Consider the following 13,020-nt stretch of genomic DNA (forward strand, 5'->3'; position numbering starts at 1 on the left):
CCGTCAGGACCATGGGGAATAGCGGCTCCGCAGGAGACAGGGCACAAAAGTAAAAGCTTTAGGATCAGGTGGTGTGCACTGGCTCCTCCCCCTATGACCCTCCTCCAAGCCTCAGTTAGATTTTTGTGCCCGGCCGAGAAGGGTGCAATCTAGGTGGCTCTCCTAAAGAGCTGCTTAGAGTAAAAGTTTTGTTAGGTTTTTTATTTTCAGTGAGTCCTGCTGGCAACAGGCTCACTGCATCGAGGGACTTAGGGGAGAGAAGTGAACTCACCTGCGTGCAGGATGGATTGGCTTCTTAGGCTACTGGACACCATTAGCTCCAGAGGGAGTCGGAACACAGGTCTCACCCTGGGGTTCGTCCCGGAGCCGCGCCGCCGACCCCCTTGCAGATGCCGAAAAGTGAAGAGGTCCAGAAACCGGCGGCAGAAGACTTTTCAGTCTTCATAAGGTAGCGCACAGCACTGCAGCTGTGCGCCATTGTTGTCAGCACACTTCATAGCAGCGGTCACTGAGGGTGCAGGGCGCTGGGGGGGGCGCCCTGGGCAGCAATGATAGTACCTTATTCTGGCTAAAAATACATCACATATAGCCCCTGGGGGCTATATGGATGTATTTAACCCCTGCCAGGTCTCAGAAAAACGGGAGAAGAAGCCCGCCGAAAAGGGGGCGGGGCCTATTCTCCTCAGCACACAGCGCCATTTTCCCTCACAGAAATGCTGGTGGGAAGGCTCCCAGGCTCTCCCCTGCACTGCACTACAGAAACAGGGTTAAAACAGAGAGGGGGGGCACTTATTTGGCGATATGACTATATATATTAAAATGCTATAAGGGAAAAACACTTATATAAAGGTTGTCCCTGTATAATTATAGCGTTTTTGGTGTGTGCTGGCAAACTCTCCCTCTGTCTCCCCAAAGGGCTAGTGGGGTCCTGTCCTCTATCAGAGCATTCCCTGTGTGTGTGCTGTGTGTCGGTACGTGTGTGTCGACATGTATGAGGACGATGTTGGTGAGGAGGCGGAGCAATTGCCTGTAATGGTGATGTCACTCTCTAGGGAGTCGACACCGGAATGGATGGCTTATTTAAGGAATTACGTGATAATGTCAACACGCTGCAAGGTCGGTTGACGACATGAGACGGCCGGCAAACCAATTAGTACCTGTCCAGGCGTCTCAAACACCGTCAGGGGCGTTAAAACGTCCTTTTACCTCAGTCGGTCGACACAGACACGGACACTGACTCCAGTGTCGACGGTGAAGAAACAAACGTATTTTCCTTTAGGGCCACACGTTACTTGTTAAGGGCAATGAAGGAGGTGTTACATATTTCTGATACTACAAGTACCACAAAAAAGGGTATTATGTGGAGTGTGAAAAAACTACCTGTAGTTTTTCCTGAATCAGATAAATTAAATGAAGTGTGTGATGATGCGTGGGTTTCCCCCGATAGAAAATTATTGGCGGTATACCCTTTCCCGCCAGAAGTTAGGGCGCGTTGGGAAACACCCCTTAGGGTGGATAAGGCGCTCACACGCTTATCAAAACAAGTGGCGGTACTGTCTCCAGATAGGGCCGCCCTCAAGGAGCCAGCTGATAGGAGGCTGGAAAATATCCTAAAAAGTATATACACACATACTGGTGTTATACTGCGACCAGCGATCGCCTCAGCCTGGATGTGCAGCGCTGGGGTGGCTTGGTCGGATTCCCTGACTGAAAATATTGATACCCTTGACAGGGACAGTATTTTATTGACTATAGAGCATTTAAAGGATGCATTTCTATATATGCGAGATGCACAGAGGGATATTTGCACTCTGGCATCAAGAGTAAGTGCGATGTCCATATCTGCCAGAAGTTGTTTATGGACACGACAGTGGTCAGGTGATGCAGATTCCAAACGGCACATGGAAGTATTGCCGTATAAAGGAGAAAAAGACAACGTCTTTTCAGCCTCAGTCCTTTCGTCCCCATAAGGGCAAGCGGGCAAAAGGCCAGTCATATCTGCCATGGGATAGAGGAAAGGGAAGAAGACTGCAGCAGGCAGCCCATTCCCAGAAACAGAAGCCCTCCACCGCTTCTGCCAAGTCCTCAGCATGACGCTGGGGCCGTACAAGCGGACTCAGGTGCGGTGGGGGGGGGGGTCGTCTCAAGAGTTTCAGCACGCAGTGGGCTCACTCGCAAGTGGACCCCTGGATCCTACAAGTAGTATCCCAGGGGTACAGATTGGAAATTCGAGACGTCTCCCCCTCGCAGGTTCCTGAAGTCTGCTTTACCAACGTCTCCCTCCGACAGGGAGGCAGTAGTGGAAACAATTCACAAGCTGTATTCCCAGCAGGTGATAATCAAAGTACCCCTCCTACAACAAGGAAAGGGGTATTATTCCACACTATATTGTGGTACTGAAGCCAGACGGCTCGGTGAGACCTATTCTAAATCTGAAATAGTTGAACACTTACATACAATGGTTCAAATCAAGATGGAGTCACTCAGAGCAGTGATAGCGAACCAGGAAGAAGGGGACTATATGGTGTCCCGGGACATCAGGGATGCTTACCTCCATGTCCCAATTTGCCCTTCTCACCAAGGGTACCTCAGGTTCGTGGTACAGAACTGTCACTATCAGTTTCAGACGCTGCCGGTTGGATTGTCCACGGCACCCCGGGTCCTTACCAAGGTAATGGCCGAAATGATGATTCTTCTTCAAAGAAAATGGACGATCTCCTGATAGGGGCAAGGTCCAGAGAACAGTTGGAGGTCGGAGTAGCACTATCTCAAGTAGTTCTACGACAGCACGGGTGGATTCTAAATATTCCAAAACCGCAGCTGTTTCCGACGACACGTCTGCTGTTCCTAGGGATGATTCTGGACACAGTCCAGAAAAAGGTGTTTCTCCCGGAGAAGAAAGCCAGGGAGTTATCCGAGCTAGTCAGGAACCTCCTAAAACCAGGAAAAGTGTCAGTGCATAATTGCACAAGGGTCCTGGGAAAAATGGTGGCTTCTTACGAAGCGATTCCATTCGGTAGATTTCACGCAAGAACTTTTCAGTGGGATCTGCTGGAAAAATGGTCCGGATCGCATCTTCAGATGCATCAGCGGATAACCCTGTCTCCAAGGACAAGGGTGTTTCTTCTGCGGTGGCTGCAGAGTGCTCATCTACTAAAGGGCCGCAGACTCGGCATTCAGGACTGGGTCCTGGTGACCACGGATGCCAGCCTGAGAGGCTGGGGAGCAGTCACACAGGGAAAAAATTTCCAGGGAGTGTGATCAAGTCTGGAGACTTCTCTCCACATAAATATACTGGAGCTAAGGGCAATTTACAATGTTCTAAGCTTAGCAAGACCTCTGCTTCAAGGTCAGCCGGTATTGATCCAGTGGGACAACATCACGGCAGTCGCCCACGTAAACAGACAGGGCGTCACAAGAAGCAGGAGGGCAATGGCAGAAACTGCAAGGATTCTTCGCTGGGCGAAAAATCATGTGATAGCACTGTCAGCAGTGTTCATTCCGGGAGTGGACAACTGGGAAGCAGACTTCCTCAGCAGGCACGACCTCCACCCGGGAGAGTGGGGACTTCATCGGGAAGTATTCCACATGATTGTGAACCGTTGGGAAAGACCAAAGGTGGACATGATGGCGTCCCGCCTGAACAAAAAACTGGACAGGTATTGCGCCAGGTCAAGAGACCCTCAAGCAATATCTGTGGACGTTCTGGTAACACCGTGGGTGTACCAGTCGGTGTATGTGTTCCCTCCTCTGCTTCTCATAACCAAGGTACTGAGAATTATAAGACGTAGAGGAGTAAGAACTATACTCGTGGCTCCGGATTGGCCAAGAAGGACGTGGCACCCGGAACTTCAAGAAATGCTCACAGAGGACTCATGGCCTCTGCCGCTAAGAAGGGACTTGCTTCAGCAAGTACCAGGTCTGTTCCAAGACTTACCGCGGCTGCGTTTGACGGCATGGCGGTGGAACGCCAGATCCTAAGGGAAAAAGGCATTCCGGAAGAGGTCATTCCTACCCTGGTCAAAGCCAGGAAGGAGGTGACCGCAAAAACATTATCACCACATGTGGCGAAAATATGTTGCGTGGTGTGAGGCCAGGAAGGCCCCACGAAGAAATTTCAACTCGGTCGATTCCTGCATTTCCTGCAAACAGGAGTGTCTATGGGCCTCAAATTGGGGTCCATTAAGGTTCAAATTTCGGCCCTGTAAATTTTCTTCCAGAAAGAATTGGCTTCAGTTCCTGAAGTCCAGAAGTTTGTCAAGGGAGTATTGCATATACAACCCCCTTTTTGTGCCTCCAGTGGCACTGGGGGATCTCAACGTAGTTCTGGGATTCCTCAAATCACATTTTAAACCGCTCAAATCTGTGGATTTGAAATATCTCACATGAAAAGTGACCATGCTGTTGGCCCTGGCCTCTTTGTCTCACAAAAGCCATATCTGATTGTCCATTCGGACAGGGCAGAACTGCGGACTCGTCCCCAGTTTCTTCATAAGGTGGTGTCAGCGTTTCACCTGAACCAGCTTATTGTGGTACCTGCGGCTACTAGGGACTTGGAGGACTCCAAGTTGCTAGATGTTGTCAGGGCCCTGAAAATATAGGTTTCCAGGACGGCTGGAGTCAGGAAAACTGACTCGCTGTTATCCTGTATGCACCCAACAATCTGGGTGCTCTTGCTTCTAAGCAGACGATTGCTCGTTGGATTTGTAGCACATTTCAACTTGCACATTCTGTGGCAGGCCTGCCACAGCCTAAATCTGTCAAGGCCCATTCCACAAGGAAGGTGGGCTCATCCTGGGCGGCTGCCCGAGGGGTCTCGGCATTACAACTCTGCCGAGCAGCTACGTGGTCGGGGGAGAACACGTTTGTAAAATTCTACAAATTTGATACCCTGGCTAAGAGGACCTGGAGTTCTCTCATTCGGTGCTGCAGAGTCATCCGCACTCTCCCGCCCGTTTGGGAGCTTTGGTATAATCCCCATGGTCCTGACGGAGTCCCCAGCATCCACTAGGACGTCAGAGAAAATAAGATTTTACTTACCGATAAATCTATTTCTCGTAGTCCGTAGTGGATGCTGGGCGCCCATCCCAAGTGCGGATTGTCTGCAATACTTGTACATAGTTATTGTTGCAAAAATCGGGTGGTTATTGTTGTGAGCCATCTTTTCAGAGGCTCCGCTGTTATCATGCTGTTAACTGGGTTCAGATCACAGGTTGTACAGTGTGATTGGTGTGGCTGGTAGGAGTCTTACCCGGGATTCAAAATCCTTCCTTATTGTGTACGCTCGTCCGGGCACAGTATCCTAACTGAGGCTTGGAGGAGGGTCATAGGGGGAGGAGCCAGTGCACACCACCTGATCCTAAAGCTTTTACTTTTGTGCCCTGTCTCCTTCGGAGCCGCTATTCCCCATGGTCCTGACGGAGTCCCCAGCATCCACTACGGACTACGAGAAATAGATTTATCGGTAAGTAAAATCTTATTTTTTCTCTAACTTATTTCTGGACACTCACCAGCGATCCCAAGGCTTATGGGTGGTTTCACCCCTCATGCCTTTGCCTAACGCTGGCAGCAGATCCGACTAACCCCTTTTTTTCCCTACTGTTTTTTTTATTCTTGTTTCTTTCTTCACTTCTAATTTCACACATCCGGTCCCCCTATCAGGGGTTATCATGTGTATTGTTACTTAATGAAAGACCAGTTATGTGTAATGTTTTTTTAACCATTTTTTGCCTATCGGTTTGTATTTGTGTATAGGATACATCTACTAATTAATTTTTAACAAATGAATTAATGAATGTTTTCATTTTCCATACTTTAGTCGTCTTTTGATTAATTCCAAGAGTGCACCCACAAAAGAGTTGTCTTTTTCTCTGTATGTAATTACTTGTATTTTCTTCACTGGTTACATTAAACACTGCACTATTGGGCGCTTCCTTTACGTGCAGTGACTTTGATAATTTAAATACATACATTATTTAAGACACTTGTTGAATGGCTTATGATTGTTTTTGTTTTGCTTTTTTGGATATACTATGTCCACCAGAAACCAAGGTGGTGCTGTGCATCAACGTGTAGTTAATGGGGGAGATTCAAATGTTTGAAAAGTCAGTTGGGAGTCTGTTTTTTCCTATCTAATTGCAGGGGGAAAAAACAGACCCAACCGACTTTTCAAACATTTGAATCTCCCCCAATTTGTTATAACTGATTTGCCATTTCCTACCTTTTTGAATATTTTCTTTTCTTTTCTTAAACATCTGTGCCAGATGAGCTCACGGTTTTACCTCTCTCCAAGACGGAGGTTTTATAGATAAGTGTCTGACAACGAAAGGGGTGCCTATAATATAAATATATATAAGCTTTTGGCTTAAATAATTGCCAGAAATGACACTAAAAAAAGAAAAATAATTCTGACATTTGAGCACAGGAGGTCACTTTCCCCAGCAGCTGCATCACACCCGTGGGTGCACTTGATCATGGCCTGGGGCAGAAACGAGCACAAGGAGAAGTATATGGGATGCGGTTTGATAAATGCGTGGCCTGCTGGCTTTTGGATAGGAGTAATTTGGCTCAGATGGGTTACAGCAGCCCATGAATCAAAATCTGTCAGTGGAAGGCCAAAGATTGAGTGAGGAGCATTGTAAGTGTGCCTCTTGGTGACCCTTCTGGCCTAGAGGTCAAGTGGGCTGATATTCTGAAGAGTTGATTTAGTGAAGTAGTCAGGGCTGCAGTGGTAGTGCTGGGGAGAAGGCTGAAATATTTCTCTAACACTACCAGCATGTTCCCATTGTTCTTGTCTGTTAACCCTTTCACAAGTCATGAAATGTAATTATCCACCCTGTGTTTATTTGGTCAGTCCTTTTATATTTTTGCTGTAAAATTTTCATTCGCATGTACACGTGGTTTAGATTTTATTTCAATAATTTACTAATTTCTCCTCTAGAAACCATGAACCGTTGTTTCCACTAAACAGAATCTCTAAGTGGCTGCAGACCTCCAGTGGGCCTTGGTCGCTGTCTCAGGATCATGCATTAGACTCAAGTTTTTAGTAAAAAAAATAAAAAAAATATATATATATATATTTTTTTTCGGGGCAAATGTGATTATTCCTAATCTGTTGTATTCCGGTTACAAAGCCGCAACTGTACACCCTCAGGTCATGCGTTTTTAGTACTTCCATAAAGCTCATTATTGCATTCATGTCATGAATTGATGTGCTTTGTGTGTTTGTGTTTCCGGACAGAGTGAGGATGATGAGAAGCTTAAGAAGAGAAAGGAACGTTTTGGTATCGTCACCAGCTCAGCTGCTGTAACGGATGATATTGAGGTAAAATTGACGAGATGGTTAACGATATTACATTTTTTTTACATTAACATCAACTACACACATAATTTAACCAATTTGTATGAACAAAAGCAGCATTGAGGATAGATTGGAGTGGTGAGTCATATGTTAGGGAGGCCAGATAGGAGATGATTACAGTAGTCCAGTCTGGAGATGACCAGTGAGTGGTCTTAGTAGCATCCAGATCTGATCCAGCAAATATTTTTGAGATGAAAGTGGCTGGTTTGTGAGCAGTACAGAAGGTGTGGTCTAAATGAGAGGAAGGAGTCGAGGAGTACTCCCAAGACGGCACACTTGGGGGCTAGAGGAGATAGTAGTGCTATCAATAGATAATTAAATTGTGGGTGGGAAGATGATCAGCTCAGGCTTCGACATGTTAAGTTTAAGAATGTACTGGGATATCCAAGAAGAGATAGCCGAGAGAGAGTTGGATATACAAATGAGGAGAGCGAAGAAGTGGTCAGGGGAGGAAAGGTAGATTTGCGTATCATCAGCATAGAGATATTAAGTCAAAAGCGCGAATGAGCTCCCCTAAAGAGGACGTATAGAGAGAGAAAAGGTGAGGACCAAGAACAGAACCATGGTGTACGCACACAGTTAGTGATGGGGGGGGAGTCATGAGAAGAGACAGATAAGTAACGATCAGAGAGTGAGAGTGTAGCCAGGAGAGGGCAGTATCATGCCAACCAAGAGAGTAAAGGATTTGCAGAAGTAGAGGGTGGTCCACACTAAAAGCAGCAAAGAGGTCAAGGAGAATAAGCAGAGAGTAGTGGCCCTTGGATTTAGCAGCAATGAGGTCGTTGCAGACTTTTGTGAAAGCAGTTTCAGTGGAGTGGAGAGGACAGAAGTCAGACTAAATTGGGTCAAGCAGTGAGTAAGTGGACAGAAAAGCAGTAAGGCTGTTGTAGACAATACGCTCAAGGAGTTTGGAGGCAAAAGGGAGAAGAAAGATAGGTCGGTAGTTGGAGTGTGTGTGGATCAAGGATAGGGTTTTCAGGACTGGGGCGGTATGTGCCAAATGCCTGCAAACAAGGGCATTCCATAGGAGATTAGGCGACAGTTGTTAGCAGTACAAACAAGGAATATATGAATAAATGAGGCTGGGCATGTAGGGAGGAGTGGTGAGATTGAGAGCTTTGTAGGTGAATAAGAGGAGACTGAGTGGTATAGAGTGTCAGTGTAGTGACTGGCAGAGAGGATTAGCAGAGGCGAGTAGAAGAAAATGAGGCAGGCTTAAAGAGATAAAGATAATCTGAAGAGAAGTGAAGTGGGAGTTTAGTAGGATAAAGAGGAGTAGGCTTCAATTCATGATAGGTTATGCCATGTTGGATTCTATTTTGGTGGTAAACTGTGTGCCAAAAGTCAGCTTGCCAGAGGTCAGAAAAAGAAAACTGCTTGGGCGGAGCAGGGAGGGTATTAATGGGGAGAGGGGGAGAAACTGGTGTGGCCAAAGGCATCCGTATTCTACCTAGTAAAAGTGATGTTAGGGGAGGAGGTGGTGGGGGGCGTTAATTCAGAAACCAGTACAGAGATGAGAAGACCAGATAAAGTAGTTGCCATTGATGTGAGGCAAAAGCAGTTGTTGAGGGGTTTGGAGATGGTAGGGTTGGTGTGGTAGGAGAGGGCCCCCATAGGATATAGCATGTAGTTTGAGAAGGAGACAGCCAAGTTCCTGTAATAGCGTGGGGATTGAGGGAAATGGAGATGAAGAGGACATGGGTGCTTGTTATCTTATTGTAAATTAATCTCGTAGGCTTCACAAGCATTGTAAAAGGTTTGGTTTGAAGGTTTAATTTGGGTATTGTGGATGACAGCAGATGAGGAAAGCTGTCTAGTCATTAAGCATTAAAAAGCCAACAGTTACGGCCACTTAAATAATGAGGTGAATGAGACTACATCCCTAGACCTCTACATAAAAATAAGCTCATCATGATGGCAGCAAGACTATGCCCACTGGCCACAAAGTCATCCATAAATCAGAAGCAGAACATTTGCATCATGATTTCTCGAACGTCCTAGTGGATGCTGGGGACTCCGTAAGGACCATGGGGAATAGACGGGCTCCGCCGGAGACATGGGCACTTTAAGAAAGAATTTAGATTCTGGTGTGCTCTGGCTCCTCCCTCTATGTCCCTCCTCCAGACCCCAGTTTGAGACTGTGCCCGGACAAGCTGGGTGCTGTTCAGTGAGCTCTCCTGAGCTTGCTGTGAGAAAGTATTTTGTTAGGTTTTTTATTTTCAGGGAGCTCTGCTGGCAACAGACTCCCTGCATCGTGGGACAGAGGGGAGACAAGCAGCCCTACTCTCTGAAGCTAGGTCCTGCTTCTTAGGCTACTGGACACCATTAGCTCCAGAGGGATCGTACACAGGATCTCACCCTCGTCGTCCGATCCCAGAGCCGCGCTGCCGTCCCCCTCGCAGAGCCGGAAGACAGAAGCCGGGTGAGTATGAGAAGCAAGAAGACTTCGAAATCGGCGACAGAAGACTCCGTTCTTCACTGAGGTAACGCACAGCACTGCAGCTGTGCGCCATTGCTCCCACACATCTCACATACTCCGGTCACTCTAAGGGTGCAGGGCGCAGGGGGGGGGGCGCCCTGGGCAGCATATGGACCTCGTTTGGCAAAAGTACACACACCTGACACGCCATCATCCAGCGACGCAGCATACAGCCGAGCGGAGTGGCGGGCGGGAGCGCCGATGAACTGGTGAGTATGTTCACGTTTATTGGTTTGGGTATATATGTATGTTATTTTGTATTGTCTCTTTTACTTGCTGTCTGACCCTGAGGACGGGGATCCGCCCCGAAACATGTCGGTTGCATTGGTCTAAATAAATGACCTGATCATTCATATCGAGGAGTCTGTCTGAGTGCCGCCGCATACCCACGCTATGTATATATATATATATATATATATATATATATATATATATATATATATATATATATATATATATATATATATATATATATATATAATCATGCCCAAAGAGACAGTCTACTGGGTTCTAGAGTCGACGCTATGTCGATTTCTGCTTGACGTGTCCTGTGGAACATGCAATGGACAGGTGATGCCGACTTAAGAGGCATATGGAAAGTTTACCTTACAAGGCTGAGGATTGTGTGGAGAAGGGATCTCGGACCTGGTCTCCACAGCTATAGCTGGTAATTCTGATCTTTTGCCTTATATTCCAGCACAGCCTAGGAAAGCACGACATTATCAAATGCAGTCCTTTATCGATCACAAAGAAACGAAGTCCGAGGTGCGTCCTTTCTTGCCAGGTGCATCCTTTCTGTGCACAACACAGCTAGTTCCCAGGAACAGAAGTCCTCCCCAGCCTCTACAAAATCCACCGCATGACGCTGGGGCTCCACAGGCGGAGCTAGGCCCGGTGGGGGCACGTCTTCGAAATTTCAGCCACAAGTGGGTTCACTCCCTGTTGTATCCCTGTGCAATAGATATTGTGTCTCAGGGATACAAGCTGGACTTCGAGGAGATGCCCCCTCACCGACGGCCCTGCCAGCTTCCCCCCCACGAGAGGGAAATAGTGTTAACTGCAATTCACAAATTGTATCTTCAACAGGTGGTGGTCAAGGTTCCCCTCCTTCAACAAGGAGGGGGTTATTATTCGACCATGTTGTAGTCCCGAAACCGGACGGTTCGGTCAGACCCATATTGAATTTAAAATCCCTGAACATATACCTGAAAAGGTTCAAGTTCAAGATGGAATCGCTGAGAGCGGTCGTCGCAAGCCTGGAAGGGGGGATTTTATGGTGTCTCTGGACATAAAGGATGCATACCTTCATGTCCTCTTTTATCCACCTCATCAGGCGTGCCTCAGATTTGTGGTACAGGATTGTCATTACCAATTTCAGACGTTGCCGTTTGGTCTCTCCACGGCACCGAGAATATTTACCAAGGTAATGGCGGAAATGATGGTACTCCTGCGGAAGCAAGGGGTCGCAATTATCCCATACTTGGACGATCTCCTCATAAAAGCGGGATCAAGAGAGCAGTTGCTGATCAGCGTAGCACTTTCTCTGGAAGTGTAACGGCAACATGGCTGGATTCTAAATATTCCAAAGTCGCAGTTGGTTCCTACGGTTCGTCTGCCTTTCCTAGGCATGATTCTAGACACAGACCAGAAAAGGGTTTATCTCCCGATAGAGAGAGCTCAGGAGCTCATGACACTGGTCAGGAACCTATTAAAACCAAAACAGGTGTCGGTGCATCACTGCACTCGAGTCCTGGGAAGGATGGTGGCATCATACGAGCCATTCCCTTCGGCAGGTTCCATGCGAGGACCTTTCAATGGGACTTACTGGACAAGTGGTCTGGATCACATCTTCAGATGCATCGGTTAATTACCCTATCCCCCAGGGCCAGGGTGTTTCTCCTGTGGTGGCTGCAGAGTGCTCACCTTCTCGAGGGCCGCAGATTCGGCATTCAGGACTGGGTCCTGGTGACCACGGATGCAAGCCTCCGAGGGTGGGGAGCAGTCACACAGGGAAGAAATTTCCAAGGTCTGTGGTCAAGTCAGGAGACTTGCCTTCACATCAACATCCTGGAACTAAGGGCCATATACAACGCCCTACGTCAAGCGGAGACCCTGCTTCGCGACCAACCGGTTCTGATTCAGTCAGACACCATCACCGCAGTGGCTCATGTAAACCGACAAGGTGGCACAAGGAGCAGGGTAGCGATGGCGGAAGCCACCAGATTTCTCCGCTGGGCGGAAAATCACGTAAGCGCACTGTCAGCAGTGTTCATCCCAGGAGTGGACAACTGGGAAGCAGACTTCCTCAGCAGACACGACCACCACCCGGGAGAGTGGGGACTTCATCAGGAAGTCTTCGCACAGACTGCAAGTCGGTGGGTACTGCCACAGGTGGACATGATGGCATCCCGCCTCAACAAAAAAGCTACAGAGGTATTGCGCCAGGTCAAGAGACTTTCAGGCGATGGCTGTAGACGCCCTGGTGACACCGTGGGTGTTCCAGTCGGTCTATGTATTTCCTCCTCCTTCCTCTCATACCCAAGGTGCTGAGAATAATAAGAAAAAGAGGAGTGAGAACGATACTCATTGTTCCAGATTGGCCACGAAGGACTTGTTATCCAGATCTGCAAGAAATGCTCACAGAGGACCCGTGGCCTCTTCCTTTAAGACAGGACTTGTTGCAACAGGGGCCCTGTCTGTTCCAAGACTTACCGCGGCTGCGTTTGACGGCATGGTGGTTGAACGCCGGATCCTAGCGGAGAAAGGCATTCCGGATGAGGTCGTTCCTACGCTGATAAAGGCTAGGAAGGATGTGACAGCTGACATTATCACCGTATATGGCGAAAATATGTTGCTTGGTGTGAGGTCAGGAATGCCCCTACGGAGGAATTCCAGCTGGGCCGTTTCCTTCACTTCCTACAGTCAGGAGTGAATTTGGGCCTAAATTTGGGTTCCATTAAGGTCCAGATTTCGGCCCTATCCATTTTCTTTCAAAAGGATGATAAAGCCTAATCTATATCCTATATTAAACACTCTAAAAGGTTTAAGAACACAGTACGCAATTGGCGTATGGAATACCGTAAGAGTACGCACGTAGCGTAACAAACGCTTAGCCGTGGACGAGACGCACGAGCGGCACGTTCGCTCACGGCTTAAAGCGTAAAGGCAAGCACGCTATAGG

The 13,020-nt window shown here is 47.7% G+C and overlaps 1 protein-coding gene across 3 annotated transcripts in view; it reads left to right on the top strand.

The window, feature by feature from the left end:
• Positions 1–13,020, top strand: part of SARNP (SAP domain containing ribonucleoprotein) — a 248,429-nt gene that overhangs the window by 209,453 nt on the left and 25,956 nt on the right. For all 3 annotated transcript variants that reach the window (XM_063952582.1, XM_063952583.1, XM_063952584.1), the window contains one exon: positions 7,241–7,324. In XM_063952582.1, the coding sequence (XP_063808652.1) occupies positions 7,241–7,324 (84 nt within the window). The remainder of the gene's footprint in view (positions 1–7,240; positions 7,325–13,020) is intronic.

This window comes from Pseudophryne corroboree, chromosome 2 (genome assembly GCF_028390025.1).
Source record: "Pseudophryne corroboree isolate aPseCor3 chromosome 2, aPseCor3.hap2, whole genome shotgun sequence".
Taxonomy (NCBI): Eukaryota; Metazoa; Chordata; class Amphibia; order Anura; family Myobatrachidae; genus Pseudophryne; species Pseudophryne corroboree.